Source organism: Nesoenas mayeri, assembly GCF_963082525.1.
Source record: "Nesoenas mayeri genome assembly, chromosome: 3".
NCBI lineage: Eukaryota > Metazoa > Chordata > Aves > Columbiformes > Columbidae > Nesoenas > Nesoenas mayeri.
The window spans coordinates 73,509,909-73,535,767 of NC_137544.1; the positions used below are offsets into that span (position 1 = coordinate 73,509,909).

The window sequence follows — 25,859 nt, forward strand, 5'->3', positions numbered from 1 at the left end:
TCTCTGTGTTTAAGGGTCCATTTTAACAGCTAATCTTCCTAAAGGTTAATTGTTTTACTACTAACAGGTGAAATAAATTTAGGCTTCTAGCAAAAGTCTCATATGCTTAAATTTAATAACATTATTTTCTCAGTATGTTAGTTCTCAAGGGGACATGGTTACTAGCATTAGGGGATGACCTTCCTGCTGTGTCTGACTCAGTTGAGGTCAATATAGATAATATAATAGCAGTTAGTGGAGATTCACATCTGAAATCCCCCCACTTGTCCAAGTCAAATGCTAAGGTAAAACACACCTTGACACTTCTCACTGACTATAGCATTGGAGAAGCAGCTAGCCTGAATGGATAAGTAAAGCAAATAACTGATTATAACAGAGTTTGCAATAGAGAGAAGAGCCCAGACAGTAACATGAGAATTGGAAAGTCTGGGTAAATATGCTGGGAATCACTCACTCTTCATTTGCCTGCCTTAGCAAGGAGACTATAATTAAAACTGAAGCTTTCTTCCTGCAGTAGGGAAAGTGTGAGGCACTGTGACTGTGGCTATTTTTACCAGTGACTGCAGAACCTGAAGGATGGGAAGAACCAGTTATGCAAGAGTGTGCCAAGCCAAAACAGCACCCAGCCTCACCATAGAGGGTGAGTCACTAGCCTTTTAATAAACTAATTTCCTCAACAAAGAATGGAATTGAGCTCAGGCCAGCTTTGGTTGTTTAGAAAACAGTGAAAGCACCACAAATAGCTCTCCAGTCCATCTAGATGAATGGACAGAGATGCCCTTCTTCCATCTTGCATCCAGATAGTGGGAGCACAGCATCTTTAGCAGCCAGTGCGCTGCAAAGTTATCTATACTTAACGTGAATAGCTGGGCATAGCCCAAAATCCTTGTCTTCAGCTCTTCTTCATAGATTTTAATGCAAAATCTCTGCTTCTTATGAGCTTCAGACATTAGCCATTGTTGTTCCTGCCTATTATTTGCCTTGCTGTAGTGCCTGAGGTGCCCAGCCAGCAGTTTGGCTGCCCTTGAAAAAGATGCTGTTCAGGCATGTAAGACTTTCTGAGTCTCAGGGACAATTCTCATGGTACACATGGTATGCAAAAAGGGGATGAAGAAGCCAAAGGTAAACTGGGATGGGATAAAGAAATAAGAAATAAGAAAGAAATTAATATTAACTAAAGAGCAGAATTACAAGAGGGAGAGGAGTGGTTTTACAAATGCATTTTTCTCCATCCAGTGAAAAAAAAACCTGGTTACTTATCAGTAAGTGCAGAGATTTAAGATGGTTGCTGATGCATATTTCCTAAAAGGGCTGTGTCTTCTATCAGGCACTTGAACATATTCTGGAAAACCTTCCTCTTAGACATCTCGTTTATTGTTTTTCTGGAGTTGGAGGGAAAGACTCACATCTGCCTGCCCAGGACCTGGTGTGCCACAGGGCTTCATGACCAGATCCTCTGCAAAGTTATGTATGTCCAACAGTGGCTGAACTTGGCTCATTCCTCATCATAGTCATGTAAAAGAAGGAACAGAAAGAGAGGGAAAAGCAAGCCTGTGTTTGCTTGTTTTGGGGTTTTGTTTGTTTATTTGCTTTTGTTTTGTGGTTTGGTTTTGTTTTGTTGCCTGCCCCTTCCCCCAGTTTTCCCATTTGGATTTTCTTGTGTATGAGTAAGATTCTTCAGAAAAGCCTCCTTTTTTAACCACTGGACCTATAAAGACGTGTACAGAAGTCATTGTCCTGCCTGCCAGAGGAGGCTATAAAAAACATGAGATGGACATGTGGGAAAGGAGCTTGGTAAGGAAAAGGAGGAATAATTTGTGGTAGGTACTGGGATGCAGAGGAAGAGGATGGAGAGGGACATACGTGTGTCCTATTGATGAAAACCTATGAAAACTAAAGGAGCAGGAAGGGTCATTTCTTTTAGGGACAGAGAAAATAAATGAAGGACAGGAGTAGGAGAAGAACAGGAGCAGCTGGCAGGAAGAACAGAGGCATGAGACTACCTATGGTCAGACCAGAAATCCTATGAGTAGTGTATCTGAAGTCCAAGTTTGCTTGATTATGCTCGCTTGGACCTGAATCACGTGCAGTTTTTCCATATCTGGTACCACATGCTGTTCCTGCGGGAAGGCTGAGCTGGACTCACCATCTTTGCGATGCTGCCGGGGCTGATGAAAATCCACAGATGTGAATGCCGGTGTAATGGTGCACAGGCTCAGACGTGGTAACAACAGGAAAGCAGAAACAATCCTTCAAAGTAGGAGATGTTGGTTTTGCTTTTGTGGTCACTGGCCAGTTGAAGAAGCAGAGAAGGCTCTGCAGGTTGTTTGCCAGCAACCAGCAGTTTCCAGGAGAACTGCACCTCGGAAGATCTCTAAGGAGCAAGGGAAGTCTATGCCAGGCAGCTTGTGTGAAAGTGCTTGTTTGTCTGACAGTGAAATCCTGAATTTGTCTGGTCAGTGAGCTTGTCTCATCTATGGGGATTTAAAGGTTTACTTGTTGCTTCTCAAACCAGAGGTCTGGGTATTCAGGCTGCAGAGAGGTAACAGCTCCAGGTATAATTTGAAACGGTAACTGTGTGCTTTTACTGCGACCAACACACGGCATTCAAACATGGCCAGTGCTTGGTGACTAGAAAGGAATTATGCAAAAACAAGCAGTATCCTTTTTTTATTTTTTTTTTATTTCTGTATAAAGAAAGGAAAGGATGGGCATGCCAAGCCAAAATGGTGGAGTACAGACAAAAGTGAGCACTGAGGATTTTCTTTGGGGGCTATCCACAGTAAACTCTTGCCCTGGCAGAGTTACAGCTCCCCATCCCTTCTGTGGGGAGGGACCCCGCAGGCAGCCAGCCCTTCAGCACAATCACAGCTCTTTGAAGTTAGTTTGAACAGTTTCACAATACCATCAGCCCACGTCACGGCGGGGTGGCAGCAGCTGAAGCCAGCAACACTAGCAGCAACACTGAATACAGTGCACAGAAAAAAGGGAGCAAAGAGCTTATTTGCAAACAATTGTAGATAACAATATAGAAAGTCCAAAGATCATCATTCTGCTATAAAAATATTACACTTCATAAAACCATGTACTATAAAAAAAATCTATTCAGAAACGCTGGTAAACATAATAAATATCTGTACACTGGCTGCCCTTTTCATACAGAAAATGTAAAAAGCGTGAGCCTCTGAAGTCATCGTTTGTAAACATGAATATGGAGCCTGTAAACAAAGTGCTAGATCATGGTTCATGTTTTGTCAAATTCATTTAATATTACCCAAGTAAACCCCTTGCACACGTCATCACACCTAATGGTCAGACTCCACTACTGCCACTAGAAAGAGGACCCTGCTCTGAGCTGTTGCTCTCATTTCACTGAAAGTGCACACGGCTTAAGGAACCAGTATATAGGTGAGGCAGGCAAGATTTGGTTCTCAGTAGCAGATCAGAAACAATCTTTTAGCAACTGGTTTTAATTTTCTGAACTTCAAAATGCTTATTTTCAGACTCTCATTTCAAAATTTGCATTTATTAAAGAGGGCATGCATTCTCCTTATTTTCCTTACAGGCTATGACGTCTCTGAAACTATGGCCATAACATCCATTTAGGAGCCATAACGGAGCACAAATTTACTCCGTAACTACATATACCAAAGGAAGCAGTAGTGGTTGTACAGTTCAACACTGAACATCATGGTTTACACAACACAGGCTGATTCAAATGGCTAAAATCTTAAATTTAGACTCTAAACGTTGGGCTGCAAAACATGTCCATGTGCAAGTCTGTACTGACATGCAGGCTCAGGTTCCTGGTTAGCTGGCCGATGCGCATGTGTTGTCACCTAGCTGCACACGGAAATGCAACATTTAGGCTCAAAACACTTACAAATGGACTTTATTTGCTCTGTAACATCCTTGTTCTGCACGGGCTTCTATCCACCCTTCAACTAAAAACTGAGCATTTTAGTTCTGTATGCAGTGAGAACTTTGCTTTTAACTTCACTTTATCTTCTGAGTTTAAACACTCAAATTTTTGCTAACTTTCAGAATACGAGAGGATGCGCAATTGTTGCTTGCGTCTGTTGTGGGAGACAGGGAACGGGGGGTGTGGGACTGTGCTCACAGAAGAACCCAGGTACCAGAAGCAGCTTAGCCGTGATGTCTTGGGGCAATACAGGGTTTTAGGAGCAGGGTCAGCTAGGAGGTAATAACACACTTCTAAGGGATTATGATGTATACTTCAAAAGATGAAACGAAAATGGGCTTGCACTTTTTTTTCTTTTTTTTTAATGAACTATTAAGTAACCTTATTGACATTATTTTAGGCCTTTAATTTTAATGTAAGGTGAGATGGTTTGCCCACTTGTGCTGTGTGCCTGTCTTTTGGGATTCAGATATGTGACACTGGAGCTCACGTGGCTCTAGTTTAAAGGCGCCATCTGTAGATGTTCAACAAGATAACCTTGCTTCTAAATATTTGCTTTGGCATTTTTGCTACACGTGTCTTAACACAGAGCTTCAAAACACCTGATTGAAAATAATTTTCCAGTGAAAACTAAGTTGCCTCGTTTTCTGCTATGGTAATCCAGTTTATCTTCCATGTTTGTCTGCCGTACTCCTACTAGAGATCTAGAAAGCTGTAGCACTCCACAGAATTAGGAATTTCCTCTGTAAATCTGGTGATTTAAAAACAAACCCCAAGATTTTTTCTATTCTCCTTATAAACTCAATGGTGACAAAAATATGCAGAGTCAATATTATGTCCCCATGGCATGTAATCTGTGCCCCTATACCTTCTAGTTACAGGGAGTTTATATGAACTTGTGGCAAATTTTCAGAAGCCTGGACTTGTTCTTCCCCTGTGTGTGCACAGCTTGGCACTGGTAACCTGCTGCTGTACAAGCATCCCATCATTTATCATCCTGACTCTGAGCCACATCTGGGCTCAGCTCAGCATAACTCAGAGACAGAAGGACAGAGGTGACAATGAAGTTGTAGCCACACCAATGTGTTGACAGCATTGCTGGCAAAAAAGATGCTGTTGCCTTCCTGCTGTCCGCAGCCACTTGTTCTGATGCACAAACATTTGCTTTGCCCCATGTGACCTGGATAAGGGAGGTGCAAAAGGACAGATGAGCATCTGAGGTCAAGAGAAAGTGAGTGCCTGCCTTTATTAGCACCAGCACTTGCATATTCTGGCATAAGCTCTGTGGACTGGTGGCGTAAGAAATCTCTGTGGCACTCCTGCCTCAGGCAGTGATAGAAGCCCTGGCATACTTCATATATAGACACACAGCAATTGCTATACTGAGCCAAGGTTCAGATATATTTGGATGTACCAAAGCCGGGTACAAGTTGTTGGAGAGAGCATTACACTACACAGACAAAACCAGCCTGTCACTTAAAGATCTGCATGCTGATTTCTAATAGAGTCTGATCTACCCTGTGAGCCAACAGATTCATTATCTTTTTCAAACTCAGCCCCAAACCAATTCAACCATAAATCTGTCTGAAAAGAGTCCCAGTACACACAATTTGTACTTTGTAAGAGTGTGGCACACAATATCACTTCACAATGTAATGTCATGTTACTCAAGACGTGCTTCTCCCCATTCTCTGTGTTTGGGTTATCCCCGGTACCTGAGGCCACCTCAGGGAGCTGCTGCAGGTGATTTGCTGGAGAAGCAAACCAGAATCTATTGTCAGATAGACTTTTTTTTTGAGATGTGGAGATTAATTACAAAGTGTTTGTGAGGGTCACTTGTGGTTTGCTGAAAAAGCAAGGCTTTACAAATGCTACCTGCTGTTAAAACTTGCTTAGAAAAATCAAACAGATGTGGAAGAATAAAAAATAATGGGGGACTGTGGGCTGGGGTCAGCTCTCCCTCTGAGCAACATCTCCCACACCTTTACTATATACACAAGCTGTGGTGCTGTGTAGGAACTGGGGTAATTCTTCCCATGATATTCTTCATCAGGGCCGTTTTTGCTTCTTCAAAATCCTTGAGCTACAGAGATGGGGTCCAGATCTGTGAAGTGTGGGGAGATGCCTCCTGCCTACTGTGCAGACTCCGATCTTGCTGAACTGAATGACAGCTTTTGAAGTGATTCTCCAGATGAGCTGACTATGTAAGTGACAGATGCACTTAAGTGTGCTTTGGATGGTCATAGCTTTGTGCACCTTGATGGTTCAGAAATGTAACTATACTATTTGTAATAGCCTAAGGCACTAGGTCACTTTGCAGACTAATAAGCTGCAAGATGGTATGATCTAATTCAAAGTGATTTTTAGACTTTCAGGAGTAAAGCATGACATTTAGTAGAAGTCCCTTAAGATTAAAAAGAGAGAAAGAGAGAGGCTAAGCCTTTTTCAGTCCAGTTTTCATCTAGAAAGAATAAATGCTTATTGCTGAGCTATACTGTAGCAAGGAGTCTGGAAAGGAGATGCTGGTTTAAGAGCAGCTGTAGCAGTAATTAGGCCACAGCCGTGCATCTTCACATGGATCCTGCTGGTCTAGGGGAAGCAGTGTGTGCAATCAGTCTGAAATAACAAGTGCCAATGGCGCATTCCTCCCCTCTGCCAGGATGTGTCCCTTGGATTTGCTGATGGAGGCTCTTGTATTTCAGTCCAAGTAAGCTGGATCAGCAAGACTGACAGTGGAAATGGTTTAATTTGGTTCAGCTTGACTGAAACAGGTCAGAAAACCCTCACAAGAGCACCTCCCATGGCAAGTCTGGGGAGAGGGGGGCTGATCTGCCTTGGGGTGCATGAGGATGCACAGCTAGGAAAGGTGGACACGAGACAGGACAGCTTCTTCCATGGGTGGGCACAGCCACCCAGCAGAGTAACTGCTACTGTTTTCAACGACAGATTTTCAACAATGCAACAGACAAAACTCTTCTGTCATCTCAAGCACTGACTAAACTTCTGTTCTCATTCGGACAAGCTGGGACAGCACATTTTTTGTGTATGTATTTACATATACACACACATGCATACATCTGGATGCACCAGCAACAAAATCTTAATAAGCAAACCCCATTATGTATAATTTATAGGCTTATAAAGTAATTAATGAACATCAACATGTATCATTATGTATGTGGTCCAAACTTTGTATGGTTAATAGGGTGATAGCTGGTAGTTAGAAAGAACTATGTCAGGAAGAGATTCAAACCATTAAACTTTGGGTAGAGCAACATCCTGTAAGCTTGGCCTACAACAATGTTCAGGTGAAAGAAATGCTCAAAGAATTAAGACCAAGTGTATCAAGACGGAATTAGACATTCCAATGGCTGTGCAGGGATTGCAAATAGAGCAATGAAACATGACTAGGAAATCTCAGGGCGCGAAAAAACCTGTACATAATCTTTACAACACTCTGCCTGCATACAATACATCTACACCAACCATCAGAAATATATTTTGTTGAAACAGCATAAATCAGCTGGCACCCCAGAAAACCCAGCCCCCCCATTCAGTATCCTTGCACTCACCGTGCCTTCTTCCAGGATAGAGGTCACCTCCGGGTAATAAAGGCCTGGCCAGGGCTTTTCTGCATCAGCCAGGATATCCCCTGCCTGTGGACTCGCCTCGCAGCGTGCCGCTAACAGAAATGTAAGAGACTTGACTTCTAACAAGAGGAAAAGTGTAAAGGCAGCAAAAAGCTGACACTGAGCACAGCTTAGCCGGTAGAAAGAATAAGGACTGCTGCATGTATAACCATAGACACACACACACACCTGCGTGTTTGCACACACCAGTCTCAGCCAACTCAGCCACAGTGTGAAGTTTCACAGCATTGTTTATTCTAGAAAAGAGAAGGGCTTCAAGGAGAGCTGCTTTGCAGCACTCCTCTGTGCACAGCACATAAACCTGAACATTAAATATAGCTTTAAATTATTAAGAATAAATTTAAATTTAAAAATAGGCTAATGCAAACAAACAGATTTCAGTCAACATTGGAACAAAGCTAGTTTTAGGAAGCATATTGCTACAGCAAATACAATTCCTTGTTCCCTCGGACACTCTGAGGCAATGATCTCGTAATTCCAGTTCAGCACTGAGATGCACATACTACCCAGCAAAGAAAAATTACCATCTCTAGCATATGAAGCTCCATGTTCATATTTTGCCTTTTTTTTTTTTCCCCATCACAACAGAAAAAAAGCCAACATAGCACATTAGCTTTTCCCACAAAGCATGTGAGGTGACAAAACTTACTTGGAAAAATTAATAAAAGCAGTACAAAGAAGAATCCTGATCAGCTTTTGACCACCATAAGACAAGATGGGTAAGAAAAAGAATAAAAAAATAGTTCACATCCGACACCACAAACCTTGCTCATTTTTTTGAGATCAGGGAATAAGAAAAAAGGTCCATTTTGCTGAGACCATTTCAACAAAGTTTTATATCCCTGAACCAGGAAAATCCAGGTATTAGGGTACAGAACTTTTGTTTTATAAGTATATAAATACACATGTACATATTTATATAAATATAAAAGCAGAGCATCCTCCCATTTCTCCTGATAATTTATTATTATTAAAGCTTGTAACAGAGTTAGCTGGACTCTTCAGAAGTGGGTACTCTCCGTACACACGTGGCACAGGGAGTTTAGCTCTGCTAGAGCGGAACAGCCAGGCAGGGACATGAGACATCGGTAACTGAGGCAGATTGGGGTGAGCAGCCAGGGAAGGGTAGGGAGCGATGACTGGAGTGGCCTGGCTTGCTCCAGGGTGGCACTCTGGCCCAACAGAGCCGGGCTCCATGAGCAGATTTGGTGACGATGTGGAGGGACAGCTGCACTGACCCACCCAGCCCTCAGCTGCCCAGTCGCCCACCCACCCTGTTCTGTACCAGCCACCAAAAAGGGACTGTCCCTCGCTTCTGAAGAGAGTCCCAGTTTGCCCCCTAAGCATGTGCACACTGATTCCCTTCAGCAGTACTCTCCACCATGCTGCCAGGGGTCTTTTTTCTTACTGTCCTCAAAGTTGCCCACGCCATTCCCTGCTGTTGCTTGGCTCTCCAGCCCCCTCACCTCGTCTTCCGAGACCTCCTGGTTGCTGGCCAAGACCAGACACCTCTTTTTCCCCTGGTCCACAGGCTCCTACTCACACTGTTTTATGTAAATGCTTTCCCAGTCTCATAAGACCCAATAATCTCCTTAAAGCACCGAGTTTCTCAGAGCTTTTCTGCTCTTGGAGACCTCCAAGTAAGTCAGGGCTGGTGACACACACTCCTTGAGTGGTGCGGACTTCATTTCAGAGAGGGCAGGGGCAAAGTGCAAAAGAATTCTTGAAATCAGAAGGTATTTCTACCACCAGCAGCAATCTCTCCTTCATGTTGTATAGCACATGCTTCAAGTAAGGTATCATTCATTTGTCTCTGCAGCCTTCACTCTTCCTGGGGTGAGTGGAGATCAGTAGGTGTTTACTGGTTATCAGCCGAGCCGCTTAATCATGACACATCCTGGAACAGCTGAAAACATTCAAACCTGACTGAGTTCTTCGTAGCAAAAAGTGCTTTTCTTGAGAAACAAAATGAAACAGTGTTCCCATGGAACATCTTAAGGACTCAAAAATAGTATTTCCTAGGGTGGGGAGGATGGAGCGCACCTACTTTATTTGGCTTTATCTCAGTAAGGAAATGGGGCTACTGGCAAAATTGGCACATATTTGTGAAGTTGTTAAACTCAGGACCCTGGCTGGAATGTGAAAGAAATGATGGAGCAAAGAAGAACTTTGCCTTATGCTGGGCTTTTGCTAGTTCTGACAATTCCATGTGCAGTGGTCCAAAAAAGTTCTGCTAGCCAAGTAAAGATGAATCTCTCAAATAATAAACTATGGGTTTTCAAAGAGGCTTTTTGGGAGTGCTGCTACAACCTGGTAGAGGTAAGTCTCTTCATGCCTCGCCGCTGAGCCAGATTGGAGGACAATACAGGCTCCAGCCTTGGTGCCTGAGGTGCTCGGTTTAAAGCAAAGTAAGTGGCTGCCATTGCACCCTGTAAAATGGAGAAAGAGTAAAGATAATTATTTTTCTCAGAAAAAGGAAGTGCTGGGCTGAAATTCAGTTCTTTGATGCTTTTCCCTTTCATTATTCAGTCCTCTGAAAAAATGGATGTATATGGATGATTTCCAGGAAATGATAACAATGTTTAGGCTGGCAGGCAGCTGGAGTGTTCCTGATTCAAAGCAGTGGGTAGCCGTATGTGCACACCAAGCCATTACAATACAGATGGAAGTTAAATATATTGAGCAGGTAACAGGTCAAAAATCTCTACTGTTAATACAGTGGCATGTTAGATTTGGCCTCCGTGGCAAACCACTTTCTCCTCCATCACTTTCCAGAATATTCACACAAATGACAGCTTATTCTGCAAGGAAGGAAGAGATGAGGGGGTAGGATGTACCTTCACCAGGTGAACGTCCTGTCTGATGAGTTGGTTTTGAGACAGATACTCCCTGTTCACTATCCATGGATGTCTTAGGACTTGGACTGCTGTGAGGCGCTGATGAGGGTCTACATGAAGCATCTTTGACACAATGTCCTGGGTTTAAAAGAAAGAAAACAGTAAAAGAAAAAAAGTAATTAACAGTAGTATGGGCTTTGCTAAGGTCTTCCTGGTGGCGGTGTCATCACCAGCATGTCCAAGGAAGAGGAAGATGCGCTTTAGATATGTGTCATATTGTTAAAGTGTAAAGTCTGATCTTCAAAATTTTCAAGTGTAATGTTCAACTCTCATCTGATAATCCAGTCAAATGATAACATGGAGAGTATCCAGTTTATTGAGTGTTAATTCTGGTGACCTTGTAGGGGTGATAAACTCCACCTAGGGAGGATGCCATCTGGAGGCATTTCCTCACTGACTCCAAAGCATGCTTACAAGAGAAGCTTAGAAGAGAGATCTAACATTGATTAAAATTCAATGAGATCCGTTCTACCATGTCTGAATGTTTTAATTTCAAAACTGAACATCTGATAAAAAATTCATTGTGAGGTTCATAGGTGTTGGTGGCAAGATGAATATGTTACCAGGATTGCTTGCAGTTTTGTGGTGGGATATATCAATGTTCTTCCATTGCATAGTACCAGTTGCTAAAACTGAAATATCTTGCAAGAATCTCTAAATCCTGTCCAAGTTTCTGCTTAATGCCAGGCAACTGGAAGCTTGCCAGCTTTCCTGCCTGCCTACCTGTCTCATAGACCAGGGCACAGCTGCATGCCCAAAAGTCTCAGCACTAGTTAAATTTTATCTCCTAGGGTTTCCATGCTTTATGGTAGATTGGCAGCCTAAAATGTGAACTGTACAGGAGTTAAAAATGCTAGTTTGTAAACTGCCTGCTCCTGTTTTACTCTAAAGAGCAGAAAGGTGATTCGCATATAGACCATGAATTTATGGCACTGACTACGCCACACTTCTTTTAAAAGTTCTGTTACACCAAAAAAGTTCTGTGGTATTTTAGTGCTAGGAGGATTCACAATTGATGGTGCTATATTATGCCCTAGATTAATGAAATAAATTACCGAAATTCCTAACACACTATTTTGTGCAGAGTGGTAGAAACATAAAGAAGCAAGCTTTTACTTCATAAGGAACTGAGAAATAATCCTTCTGACTATCTCCCTCTTAAGTTTGTTACAACTGTGGACTGCAAGCTCATTTCAGAGAACAAGAAAAAGTCTGAGAAAGCATTCACTGACCTTTGCAGTATCAGATACTGAATCCCAGTTTCCTCCTGTAAGTGCATATTTGCCACTGCCAATCCTGGCTAGAATCTCCTCCGGGGTGTCATCTGGTCCATTTGCAAAAGGAGTGAACCTATTTAAAGAAAGAGAAAAAAATACAGTGTAATTTGCAACTATATGTTTCTAGGATCTATTGCTAACTGCCACCAACTACAACAGGGGTTTGGTTCCAGATTGAACCACAGACATCGCTGCTTCATTTTCACTCAAACTTTACAGTCTGGTGGTTCCTCACATTAAGTTGTTCAGCAGAGGAAAAGACTGATTCCTTACCTTTTTTTTTTTTTTTTTAAATTTTGTTCTGTTCTTTTTCCAGGAAAAAGATATTATTTTAAAAAAATTGACAGGTTTTTACCTCTTTAATTATTTTACCTCTGCTTTATTGCCAATAGTAATACCTTGATAATGCCAAGAAAGGATTGAAATAATAAAGGAGGAAAATTAGGAACTGAAGGAGAAAAGAAAAAAAAGAACTGTTTATAACCTATTTTGCAATGCTTTCTTAACCGTAATGTGCAAGTCTGTTGGGCAAAATAAATGATTTGCAACAGGTTACTTCCTGATCTAGTCAGCTAGAAATTACTAGTAACACGCACCCAGCTTTACAAAATTAGTGTCACATGCAGAGGACATACTTTTTGTCTTCATAAAATGCCAAGTGACAAGATTTTTGAAGCTAACTAAAATCTACCCGGCCAAATTCTGCTCTGTAATCTTGAACAGCTGTGTAGGTTTAGAAGAAGGGGGTATCTGGGATTTTTATTCTTTTCCTTCCATCTGTCTTTTCTCTTCTGAAAGCTTGCCAGGGTGGTTTTTAGATCACTAGACAGTTGACTTGGCCACAGCTTCCTATCCCACCTGGTTTCTAATAGCACATTCAATTCTTCACACTGTATTTTCTAATTTTCAAAAACATGTCAGATTTCACAGAAGTTAAGCCCAAAAATATACATAATATTATTGCAATCTATAGCTAGAAAGAGGGATACACTAAGAGTTAATGACTGGCTAAAGCTCCAAATTCTGTCACTACTTGCATGAATAGGATCTCAGGATTGTGCTCTAGTCCTGAGTGTCTGGGGCCTCTCTGCTCACAGGAATGATTGAAGGAGAATAAAATCCTGGTTGCAAATACTGATCAGTTCATACTAACTCTCCTCTTATGAGAAAAAAACAAGACCATTCCTAAATGCAGTGATGGCACCTAAAAAGTCAGCACTTCTCAACTGTTTGCATTACTCTTATTTTCTCTCGCAAGTGCAGAAAAAAAGTGAGATACAAGTTAATAGCACCTGTTGGCAAATTTAACATCCACTAAGCTGTGCAATATGTATTTCAGATTCAAATATATCTTTTTCCACATTTAAGAAAGAAGCATTGTAAATATAAGCAGCTAAACAAATGGGATTGTGAGTAATGTGTTGGTTTTTATTGTACTGATTCTGGCTGTGTATCACTGCAAATCTGTGGCATTAGCCAAAGAGAAACAGATTTTTAGAGATCCTAGCAGCCTGGAAAACTGCCCTTGAAAGTCACAATATATTTCAGCTCATGTTGAACGCAATTGTACTCAGGAACAAAATAGATGGAATAGAAACTCCTGGCACCTTTTCTACAATCCAAAAGGCAAGAGACACAAAAGGTAGGGTCCAACTCTTTGTTTTCTGTATAAATGTAGGAATGAATCCAAACTTCTTGCCACAGCTGAATGATAATGAAGCAGAATAAAGAGTTATGAGAGGTCACTGAAAAGTTTCAAGCTGAACTTAGGTACAATAAATGTGCATATACTGTACCCTGAGAAATGAAACTCAGGGGCCTGATAACTCCAAATTGGGTTTACACACTGTGTTTCCCGTTCACCTCAAAATATTTTATTCCTGTCCTTTACTGCTTATTTCAATCTGTCTTTTTTTCTGGGTCTTGTGTCCACATTTCACTTTGGTCAATAGGTTGTTAGGGGTATTTTTGCCAAGTAACCCCCAAAAGGTCCTGCTTCCTGTTGCTGTTCTTGCTGCTTTGTTAATTTATTATACTTTCTGTCCTTTCTTCAGCATATTTTTCAAATAGCATCTGAAAACTGTGTTTTATTCTTTTTTTTTTTTTAGCCTTTGAAGGTGATCAGATACCTTGATAACAACAGTAGAAGAAGAATGAAGCTAAAGAGAATACATGTATTAGAAATGAATGAAGATCCTCTTATGGATAAGGTGAACGTGCTATGACTCTTCATACTGCTACGTTTCTCTCCTAGTGTAAAACTTCCATGCTGTTTAAGTGGTGAGCGAGCCTTTTAGGAGTTGAGGTCTCAGTGCATGCTTATGGACACAGGCTGTTAAAAATGTAAACAACCTGCACAATGTTGAAGATACTTATGCATTCTGGAAAAACACGTTCTAATTCTAGGTCTTGGCATCTATTTTCTTGCCTCATACAACTGAGTGCATTTCTCAAAGGAGGCCGGACAGTTTGCTGTCTCTGTCTGCGACTCCTTTCTGGCTCAATCAGCGCTGAAGTGCTGAGCCCACTGGGGACCGCTGCTCTCCAAAAGCCTCTGCACTCACCCTGCCAGCATGGTGTACAGGAGGATCCCCAAGCTCCAGATGTCACAGGCTGCATCGTAACCTTGGCGTTTAAGGACCTATGTGAAGGAAAGAAAGAGACCAAAAAAAAAAGTTAATCTGTATTCCTCAATTTTTAGCTTCTGATCTTCAAAAAACACTGGTTAGTGCTTCTATCTGCTGACATTTCCATGGATTAACAGCACATCTGGTTTGAACAGGTGGCTGCTTCAGAAGCAAAATGTTCAGTAGTGGATGGAGTGAGGTGAAGGCCCAGGCTGGAATGAGCTGGTTAGTGTTCAAGCCCAGCAGGGGTGTCACCTCCACAGTGACAGAGATATGTGCAGTTTGTTGGAGGCTCTGGGAAGCTCTCTGACTTTCTAAAACATAGCATAGTAGAACAATCTCCTCTGCTTATCTTAGCATTTAAAAATCTTTCTTAAAAAAAGCTAGTTAATACTTTGAAACATATCCTCCTAACATAAAGGTTACCAAGGGCGCTGTGGATGCAATAAGCGTAGAGCTGAGTGACAGCGGTAAGAGTGTCTGAGATCAGTTTGGATTTGATACAACAAATGGATGCACACTAATGCATATCTTATGTTAGACTAGTAAAGAAACATGAGAACTGCAAAGAAAGGTAAAAAGCTTATTCTTATCTTACTTATGTATTAAGAAAAGGTGCCACATTTAGGCTGGACTTAGCATATAATAGACTAAAACTTGATCTCTTTTCCCTGTGGGGAAAACAAGACCCATGGTATTCAGGAAAGATCTGACGTGTATGTTCAATGTTGGTACAGGATGGCGAGTTATAGCAGTAAGGATAAAATCTGGATTTCACTTATGATAAAGTGTACCAGAAGAAATGCCTATTTGAGTCAGTGAAGGTCCAAGTGAAAGTGAAGTCACCAACTGAGGTAGCATTGCTGAGATTAGGGGAAAAACTTTGTTTCTGTTTGCTCAGAAAGGCTCAAGGACCACCTTCAAATCTCTCACTTGCTCATAAAAGCAAACTACCCTTCTGTTTATTCAGTTCTGACACACAAGGAGAGTTTTGTTCCCTTCTGATGGATCAGCAGATACATTAATTTTTTGCAAAGCACATAAAAAAGGAATGTACATATTCAGTAAGTTTTTCCCTGACCTGCAGCCTTATTACCTGGGAGTGACTCCAGCTATCTGAAGTTTGACACAGAAAAGATCAAGCACTGCTAGGAAAAAACAGTTTCAGAAAATGTTGCCTCAACAGATTTTACAAATGATGAGTGGTAAAGCAACCATCTGCCAGATGTGCTGCTGAGCGAACATTTGCTACCTGGAAAAAACACAAGTGAAGAAAAAGCCACATTTCCTCTTGTTGACAAAGCTGGTAAAATCCTGCTTATGTCTTTCTCTCCTGCACATCATATATACACTCTCTGGCTGTTTTAATTGTTTCTCTTTCTTTAGTTCCTGCATTCATTCCCTCTCAATGTTAGTTTTTAATAGGAAAACCTGCTTTGCTATTTGACAAACTCAGTTGCTTCTTGCTTCATCTGTGAGACTGAATACTCAACATTTATCTCTTGGTGTGGCCGTTCTTGCTGCTTTTTGAACGGTTACATTTTTTATTGACATTGCTGTCTTTCTCCAATAACCAAGGACAATCAGGTCCAAGGCAAATGGGGCGGTGATATTATTTAGTGGAGCAGAAAACGATGGGCAGGTGTCGCTGTGTGCTGTCATTCAGTTTGCAAGAATGCTAGTAAGTAACAGGGACATTCACTCTGTGCCAGTGTCCAGGGAATGTTTCACTGGCAATTACCGTTTATGGACAGCAACTTCACCCCTCAGATAACAACACGATCTAGTGAGAGTTATCACTTAGTGTCACTGCTATTTGTGTCTCCAGCAGGTCTGTGGCTAAAGTGACGATATGGAGTGGGGGAAACCTTGGTCAAAAAGATTGGTGTTTGATCTAGGGGACAGATGTCATCACAAACAGTAACAGGCATGTGTCTTAGAAACTAATGAGTCAGGAAAAGAGCTTTGCAAAAGATGCAGTGGTGTCCTGCTTTAATGGATGCTGAAGAATGTACCACCCATGGAAGGGGTCTAGGTAACCTTGAGAATTTGGTGGTGCCCAAAAACAAGATGAGAGGCAACAGGGACAGACTGAAACATAGGAGGTTCCATCTGAATGTGAATAAAAGCTTATTTACATTGAGGGTACCAAAGGGAACAGGCTGCCCAGATAGGCTGTGGAGTCTCCTTCTCTTGAGACATTCCAGACCCATCTGGACACGTTCCTGTGCAAGCTGATCTAGGTGAACCTGCTTTAGCAGGTGGGTTGGACTAGGCAATTTCCAGAGGTCCCTTCCAACCACAACCATTCTGTGATTCTGTGATCTGAAACACAGGCACGAGCCCCACACATGGCAGGGCATTGTGGTGATAAGGAACAAACTTCCCCTGGGTTCATCCAATTCTGATCATGGCTCACATATTTATCCAACCCCCTATTATTTCTATAGGCTTTGATTTATTTGATTAACAATGTTGAGAATATAGGCTTTTCTCAGTTGTGACTCAAGCAAGGATGCATATGGGTATGAAAGCTAATAAAAAAATCTCATCATTCCAACTGCCAAAACAGCAGTTCTTCACGGATTTAGGAGGAAAACTGCAGAATGAAATGTTTTTACTTTATCCCAAAGAGCCCTACAACATCAGCAGGGAAGCAGCAGGCTGTGCTCTCCCCGCTGACCCAGCCAGGCTCTTCTCTCGCTGCACACAGCGTAGCTCGCTGTAGGTGGCAGCCTGCGTCTTCCTCTCAGCCTTCATCCCTGCTCAAGTTCTCATCTAACCCCTGAATTAAATGTTTCCAAAATAAAGGGAGATCCAAGTGGGCAAACGTATCGTCCTTTCTCTGTCACTGTCCCCTCGAGTCATCAGCTCAAGTGACTTTCTGCTGCCTTGTTTAGTTTCCTGAGCTGGTGGTAGACGTCGCAGCGGGGCTCAGGCACGGAATGTGAAAGTCAGGTCTAGGCTGCAGGGTGGCATTATATCACAGGCAAAACGTAAAAGCACTTAAGGCTTTATGTAAGCTCTCTGCCAGTTCTGGTAATGTTTCTATTAATCTCCAACATTTCCTGCATTAACAGGACCTTTCTTACTTATCACAAACGTCTTGGGAGTGTGGTTTCTGCTTTCAGTCTGATCTGAAACTGCATTGGGCTGGCAACGTTTATGGTTACAGACACTATACAAAATAGCCCATCATGAAAAATAGTTACACCTATATTAAGTGCACCGTATCTTGGAGAAAATCTGAGTGCTTTGAATCTTGCAAGCATGATTATTTTTTTTGGTTTAGAAATTGAACTGCTGTGGTGCCACAGAACATTTTTCACATATTTTGATAAATTTTAAACAGCTCATTCCAGTTTCTAAAATGAAACCCCAACCAAACAGCAACAAAATAACAAAGCAATTTGTCTCGACAGTGAAGGATTTTTTGCTGAAAAAAATCCGCTTTGAATTGATACTGCCCCAGCAATTTAACAAATTCTCCTTCTGATGCTGGAAGGCTGTGTTTTCTGTAACTTTTGGTATCATGGAAGGACCTTGTACAGAAAGATCATCCTGTTTTTCTCTTCACAGTTGAATACCATGCAGATGAAAGCTGAATGGAAGACAGTTATGGGGAAGAAAAGATTGCTGAATGATATCAACTGAGAGTCAGTGGTATTTGACAGTATAGATGAAGCACTGAAAGGCAATAGTTTTGTATTTTTCTTATAAGGACCGTAAAAAGGAGAGACAGACATTTGAAGTTGTGTATTGCAAAAACCAAAAGTGATGATAATCACCACTCCAAGAAATAGACAGTTACCCAGGAAATTAATTTCTTTCTCCTTCATTGGAAGTAAGCAGCTATGAACATCTCATGGGTCAAGTACAGCGAACAGCCCAAACCATTCCAACAGCTGTGGGACATAAACCCAGTCCCCTGGGGCTGCATGAAAGGAACAGCACTTGCCAGCAATGCAGAGCCACCTCTCCCCACTCTTGGGGCAAGCTGTTTGGTCTTCACCCATTTCCCTGTCTGTAGAAAATGGGAAAGCAGCCCTTTTCCCACATCCCCCATAACAGGGGGGATTGGTACAAGGAAAGCCCAATAGGATACATGTTTCTTTATCTCAGTGAAGTCAACAATAAAGCTCCTACTGAGTCCAGGGTGGTAAGGAATTAATTGATGGATTTTTGTTTTGAGTCTTATTCCTGACATTAAGATTTCCCTCTTAAGTCTTATCCCATTCTGACACAGTGCACTAGAGGGGAAGCAGTCTGAGCAGAAGCAGCTGGATAAAAAAACAGTACTTATCCTGGTAACGAGCCAAAGCATTGTGTGTGTCAGTCCAAGACAGACACTGGCTTCTGTCAGGAGAAAAACAACTGCCCTGACAAGACCAGGAACAGGAAAGATATGGTAACAGAGGCTGTGCAAGTGCTGGTAGCCTGGCTTGTGACGTACTCCTCTTGTAAAGGCAGCGAGGAGAAGGGAGAGAGGGAGGGAGGGAGGACTGCTTCCTAGGACACACTCATTATTCACAGCTTTGAAATGCAATCCTACCTCAGGGGCGACAAAGTTGGCTGTGTAGCAGGGAGTCATGAGCAGCCCGTTCTCCGCTCTCAGTTGCTTGGCAAACCCAAAGTCACAGATCCTGATGGAGTCTGGGTTTCCTGACTCATCCATGTAGAGGATATTACTAGGCTTGAGATCTCGGTGCACCACCTTAACGAGAAAGCAGTGAGTAACAAGTGAGGAGAGGAGGTCAGGGAGCGTCCAGCATTGGCTGCCATTTCTGGTCTGCTGGTTGAGGTAGGTCAAGAGCTCATGCTGAAAATATTCAAGTTTTGGAGAAAAGTTGCCTTGGGCAAATGAAGGGAAGAAAAAAAAAAAAAAAGGTTAAAGTCTCTTAAAATCAGAAAGAACATGTTTTACATCCTCTGCTGGTGTATTAAGGTGGAGGCCGCTGCTCTGAGAGGGGACATTTTTCCTGAGGGTGGTCAGAGAGGGTTGCTGTACAAATACCTGGATGTCAGTGTGTCCTGGAACCTGATGGCCCTAAATATTCACCTGAAAGGAGGAAAGTGTGCAAGGGTCTTCTTGTGACTGTCCATGTGAGTGGCTCACACCTGAAGGGAGGGATTATTTTTTTCCTCATTTCAAAATGTATTCAGAAAAATCCTCTCTGTAGGCATGCTACTTCAAGTAGCTGCATGGGAAAACAGCCTTTATTTTTTATAACAAGACTGAAAAACTATCATGGAAACATAAAAGCTCAAATACAAAATGCACTTGTTTTAACCATGAAACAGAAAAAGCAGCAAATATTTGACTAGTCATCCAAACTGCTTGTACCCAAAAAGCATAAAAAGAGAGATTTTCGAACTGCTGTATATAGAAAGCTTAGATTTTAAAAGCCATCTCTTTAACAGCATGTCAGAAGTCTTTCCCATCAGCTGCTCAAACTGCCACTTCATATGGAAAGCTGAGCACTTGATTTTCTACCTGTCTGCTGATTCAACTACACTATTGGAAATTCTCTTAAAAGATCAGGTACTGCAACAATGACTGTGATAAAAAGTAAGCAAATAATACCTCAACAAGGTACATGAACTTGAAAATCAGTGTAGTCTGGGAATGAAAACACCACTTCAAGACACTACAGTTCATTTGGGAAATGGCTAAAAAGCCTATGACTCTATTTCATGAACAAAATGTAATCATAAATATGGAGAAAATTTGGTTTTTTTGGGGGGTGGAAATGCATTTACATTTCAGAGAAGCAAAATCACAGCTATTTGTTTTTTCTAAAAGTCAGATTTTAAGAAAGTTGATGTGGATAGCCAAGGAAGCAATGCTTACGCCCTGAGAGTGCAGGTAGTCCACTGTTCTGGTGATGGTGCATAGCACAGCACTGGCCTCCCGCTCCGAGAAACACTTCTGTCGAAGAATGCGGTCCAGGAGCTCGCCTCCCCGCATCAGCTCCATCACTAAGTACACATATTTCCCGTCGTCATAGACCTGGAAGAGTAATAGAATAAATATATGTTTTGGACCCATCCACTTGGTAAAGGTTGGTCCTTTAATCACAGTGTCGGTTTGCTTGTGTGAGATGTTGCTAGAAGAAAATGTCAGCTAGTATGTGGGAAATTTGCTTATTATGCTTGAAAACAAAAAAGGTGACAAAATGACTTAGTCATTACTTTTTTTTCTTATGTCTGCAGCGACTTGCTGATTTGTCAACTCAGAAATGTAGCTTTCTTGATCTGCTATCATGTCAGCAGAGCAGACCAAGCTGCTACAAGCAGCACCACTTCACACAGCCTAAAATGTCTGCTGGCTCTCACCCAAGCCTCCTTCTCAGTAGCGTTCTCTCTTTCCACTTCTACAGGGTAACATTTGCCATTTCAAATATCAATATTTCCCTGTGACTCGTGATCAGCTAAATGAACTGTATTATACTGTCGGCCAAGACCTGCTTCCAATAATATATAGTTTATATTTGCAGTTCCGGTCAATACATGGTTGACATCAGCCACAAGATGTATTTACCTTCAACATCAATTACAAGGGGTAAAAGACATTTTTTGTCTAAATTGGAAGACAACCATTTTCATGTCATAATCTTTATCTGGACTGCAATAATATGTGGTGTTATAGTCATGAATGCTACATGTTTTTGGAAAGGAATATAGAACCTTTTTTGCACAGATTTTACTCTTTAACATTTAGGAATTAGGTGAGACTTTCCTGAGGGCACATTATTAGAAGTTTTTATATACTTCTCTAAGGCCTGAACCACAACATACTGGCCACTGACACCAGCAGGGTTTTGTTCTGTAAACTCTGAATGTGTCACAGTGTGGACAATCCTAGGTGAGACTGCAGGCAGCATAAGTAAAACATCTCTGATTGAGGGTCATTACTGCATGTAAGCATAGTGAAGGCTATTCTTCATATGAAATGCTGAAGAAAGATACCTTCATGTCTTGTCAGGCTGCTTGAGTAGAAGGTAAATATTCCCTGACATTAAGACACTATTGAGGGAAACGCCAGTGACTTTGCGAGCTCTCCTCCTCCCGACAAAGCAGATACCACAGGCTGCATGGGGAAGGCTGCTGCTCGCGAAAGAGCATCATCCCCTGTCCTGCAGCACCACTGCATGTGCTCAGCAGCTTGTTCTGAAACACCCAGCTAGGGACATCTCACTTCCAAAAAGTGCTGCAAAACCGAACACATTTTGTTGTTCTCCAGCACTGTGAGCCTCTGGTTTTATTTAGAGTTGGTTAGACAGTAGTTGGAGAATGTATAACCTGACCAGTCTTTCCAACTGCTACCCAGGAATCTGTTAAATCACCTTTTCTTCTTCGGTTTCAATGGGTCTGGCTTCGGCTCTGACCTTCAACTGAAGAGTTTTCCAGACATGGATGAGTAGGTGAGCCTAACCATAAGGTGAAAGTCATTTAATGCTGAAGTGCTCAAAGACTACTCACATCTTTCAGAGTAATGATGTTTGGATGCTGTCCATATCGCAAGAGGATCTCAATTTCTTCAGAGGGGTCTCTCTTGCTCTTATCAATTATCTGGAATCAATGAAGCACAGTGTAGTAAGATACCAGCTAGCAGCACTAAGCACAAACAAAACGATTTCTACAGTTTAAACAAATTAATATTTAAAATTATTCTATTAATCATTATTATAGGAGATGACAACTCAAACCCTGTGCAAATGAGAGCTGTGCTGACTATATGCCAAAACTAGATGGAACAATAATTAGTTTAGGTTCTGAGGGGGTAGGCCCTCTTTTTAATGCTTATAGTTTTGTTTGCCTGAAAATAATGGCAGCTATAAGAAGTATCATATAGAAATCAAAAAACTGGAGAGTTTTAAAATAATGAGTTTTAAAATTACCTCTTTGACATTAAAAAGGGTTACATTTGTAGTACTGGCATATGTTTGTATATCTGCTGATTAATTAATAGAAATTACTTATCGGGGGAGTTGTCAGAAATGAAAATGCATATACGTTTACTGTCAGGGGACATCTGAGTTGAAGTTTTTAGAATCACTTGGCTCTTTGGGCCGTACTCTTGTAACGAACAAGAGAGTAGCCAGAGTTTGCATTTGGCCATGTAACCAAACTCTGCCCATTCCTAAGCTAGAAAGAAATCTGTTCTATGTATCACTTCCCTGTATTCAGCATTCTTTGCCTTATTAGAGAGTAGAGTGATACATGAAAACTTTTTACTTTTATAGCAGCAGGTCTCAGAAAAACATAACACCTGCTGCTTAGAGACCATCATAGAGCACACATTTAAAACTCCTGTTTGTAGGAAAGCAAATTTTCAAAAATCGCTTTTGTTAATGAGGATGAATGCCTGGCTCCTTTTGTGTGCATTTTTTATGACTTAATTACGGTGATATACATTAAGTACAGGTCTAGAATTTTATGCATCAGTTATAATAGTGCATACTTGAACATACATTAGAGGTTCCATAGTCATAATGACTGGCATGAATTTGCAATGATAATGACTGTCAGTAGTTTTCCATGGTTGAGGTATGCATTTGAAGGCGTATCAGTGATTTGATTCTGAATTAATAGCAGTGTAGCACGTGAAAGTTCAACATGGAGCTGACACAGGCAGATGGCTGTTGTCCACATTTGAATAAACAAAGGAAACACCTCAAAAACAGGTGAGTGGAAAAAATTCTACTACCCATTTCCCCTTACCAATTTCCTTGGCTAAGCTAATACAGCTGTTGTCACATTAATGGAGTTCCACACATGTGCACCTGTTAAGATCTGCCTGCCTAGTACAAACCAGTAGTATTCAGTGCAGTAAGTATTACTACCACTTTGTGAAGTACTACTATCACTATGGGACTGTAGCAAGCAATATATCCTAGATTCCTTTTCTGTTGCATTTTCTTGTGAAAGGAAATATCCAGAGCTGTGGAAAATTTTAAGGAACTATTAATAGTGCAGGACTATAAATATATATATATATAGCCTAAAAAAATGCAAACCAAAAATAGTCTCAGCTATTGACACAAAACTCAAAGTAACATAACCCGTAGCAGTCTGCTACTGATTTAGTAGCAACAGCAGTATATGTTACGTAATACTTCTATTTCATAATATACTATATAAATATAGATCATAAGACAGTCCCTCTAGATGTGCATGCTTTTTGCTTTAATGTGTGCATAGGCTGTAACACAGTGATTAAATGGACAAGCTGACCCAAACCACACAACAAATCACTGACAGATCTGTGAAGGGACCTGTCAACCGTCTCGGTCCCCGGGTAATCCGGTTGGACAGACCAGAACAGGATTTTTTCTGACGGTGTCCCTCTTCAGTGTGCCTGTGACTTACACTTGGCCCACAACTGATAAAGCAGTAAAGGAGGTAGATGCTGCAATTTTAGCCGAAATCTCTCTTCAGTTCAGACCAGATACAGTCTGCAAGGTTTCTTTATTTACCTGCTGCAATGGCCACAGCAGCCTCTTAAATATTCCCCACAGCTCCATGGTGATACTCGATTCTCTTGGTCTTCCTCTTCAGAAAGTGTTTTGGTGTGTTGTTGAATCCATGCCAGACTTTCCAAAGACAAAAGCTGCCATGTCAGGGTGGTTCCCCTGGTGGTTGCTGCCTTGTTTTGCACCCAGAGGTGTGTGCATCACAACATGAGGTGCTGCATCCCCAGAATGCATCAACATTTTGCCCGAGCTTAGTGCCAAAATGAGCTGCAGTAACATGCAGGCCCAGTGCTCCTTATTGAACACAGGAGCTAAGGATAGTATGTCGTGGGCTTCTAGTGATACTCGTAAGTAGTTCTGAGATTTTCAAAAAGTATCAGATTAAATAAATTAAATTACTTAAGTGAAAAGGCAGTGGTTTCACTAGACAGGTGTTCAATAAGTGGTTTTTGTGCAGCTGTACTTCCTGATTTTCCATGGGAGTGTTGCTGTATATAACATGGAGGAAAAGCATGGTCTGAACACCTTGTGCAGATGGAGCAGGAGAGGGGCAGGATGGGGACAGCCCTGGCACAACCACCTCTGCACGCTCTCCCTACGCTCGCCAGCCAGCCGCTGCGATGCTCGGCCTCTTGCCACACTGTGCAGTGACCACTTTCTTCTCCAAGCAGCAACACCTCGGCTGCTGGGCAGAGTCCAAAAATCACCGTGAACACCTCATCCACAATCCTACATGCTTATCTACACACACATCCCCCTTTCTGGAGTGGGTCAATGCCAAGATTTATTAAGCGGCCTCGACTGTAATTTGAAAAGCATTCACTAAGTCAGACTTAGCAATTGCCAGAGAAGGTGAGGGAAGCATTACAAATTCTAACCATGGTTGTAGTCTGCCTCCTGGAAACAAACCAAAGTATTCTTCTTGCTAATCCTTTCCAGGGGAGACCCGGCAAACATCTTCTGGCTCCTTGGGGTTGCATACCCACTGCACTGAGCTCTTGTGCCCCTGTTGCCCTCCCAGGCTGGGGACAAGGATGTTCTTTACAGTGGGCGTTGACTGGCAGTGAACCACCACCAGAGGAGACACCCATACCAGGCACTTGGCTTTCCATTTCTGTGTTAATGTTTATTCCTCTTGCTCCTGCTTTGGACTTTAACTGTCTTTAATTATTAAAGATGAGCTATACTGCTAGTCTACCGGTGTGTGTGGAAAGGTTTTAGCTTTGTCGACTGAATTCAACCAGGGCAAATTGTGTAGACCAGATAACAACGTATGCATCACTTCACACCCAACCAATGTAGCAGTTAGGTATGGCCTTCAAATTAGTTTTAATACATCATCTCTCAGAGCTCTCCTTTCAGGCTTGCTCAGAAAGACCCCCATAAGGACAGCCTATTGTTGGCTGCCCTGCTCCAGCGAGGACCAAAAGCTCTGCATTGTTTCCTACCTATATACAGGAAGTGGCAATGCTAGAAAGAAAAAAGGCATTTAACTTTACAGATTTGGATGTGGGAACTGCCGTTCTCTCATCAGACTTCCTACCTGAGACCACACATGGCTACAGCATATGGCATAGAGTCTGCTCTTGTTATCATAGATATTTTTAAGAAAATATTTTATTTTTATTTGCTATCTAGTAGCTTGCAAGCTCTGCTGGTAAGGTAAATACATCTATCTGAATTTGAGATGGACAATGACACTCTCAAACTCTGATTAAAAGCTGAGCAAAACTACGTAACTTCTAAATATTTGTTGTGGTAACAAAGAGCATTTGCCACTCTGGTCACTGTTTCCTCTGAGACATTTGTTTTTTAAATGAAGACAGATTCATCTCTATTCCTCTCTGTGACAGCCCATGAACCTCCTGCAGCTCTTCCTGTGCAAGAACTGATGTCTGTTCTTTAGGAAATGTGTTCTGAGTTGAACTCAGCCAGAATGTATACACAAATACCCTTTGTTACAGAATTAAGGGAAGATTTTCTCTGCTACCAGTCCTGGGGCTTTAATGA

General features: G+C 41.7%; 1 protein-coding gene across 2 annotated transcripts in view; it reads right to left on the bottom strand.

Moving 5' to 3' along the window:
* Positions 1–9,875: 9,875 nt before the first annotated feature.
* Positions 9,876–25,859, bottom strand: part of RPS6KA2 (ribosomal protein S6 kinase A2) — a gene marked incomplete at both ends in the record, with an annotated part of 290,115 nt that continues 274,131 nt past the window's right edge. For both annotated transcript variants that reach the window (XM_080341014.1, XM_080341015.1), the window contains 7 exons: positions 9,876–10,001; positions 10,410–10,547; positions 11,702–11,819; positions 14,311–14,387; positions 18,926–19,087; positions 20,225–20,383; positions 21,856–21,945. In XM_080341014.1, the coding sequence (XP_080197140.1) occupies positions 9,876–10,001; positions 10,410–10,547; positions 11,702–11,819; positions 14,311–14,387; positions 18,926–19,087; positions 20,225–20,383; positions 21,856–21,945 (870 nt within the window). The remainder of the gene's footprint in view (positions 10,002–10,409; positions 10,548–11,701; positions 11,820–14,310; positions 14,388–18,925; positions 19,088–20,224; positions 20,384–21,855; positions 21,946–25,859) is intronic.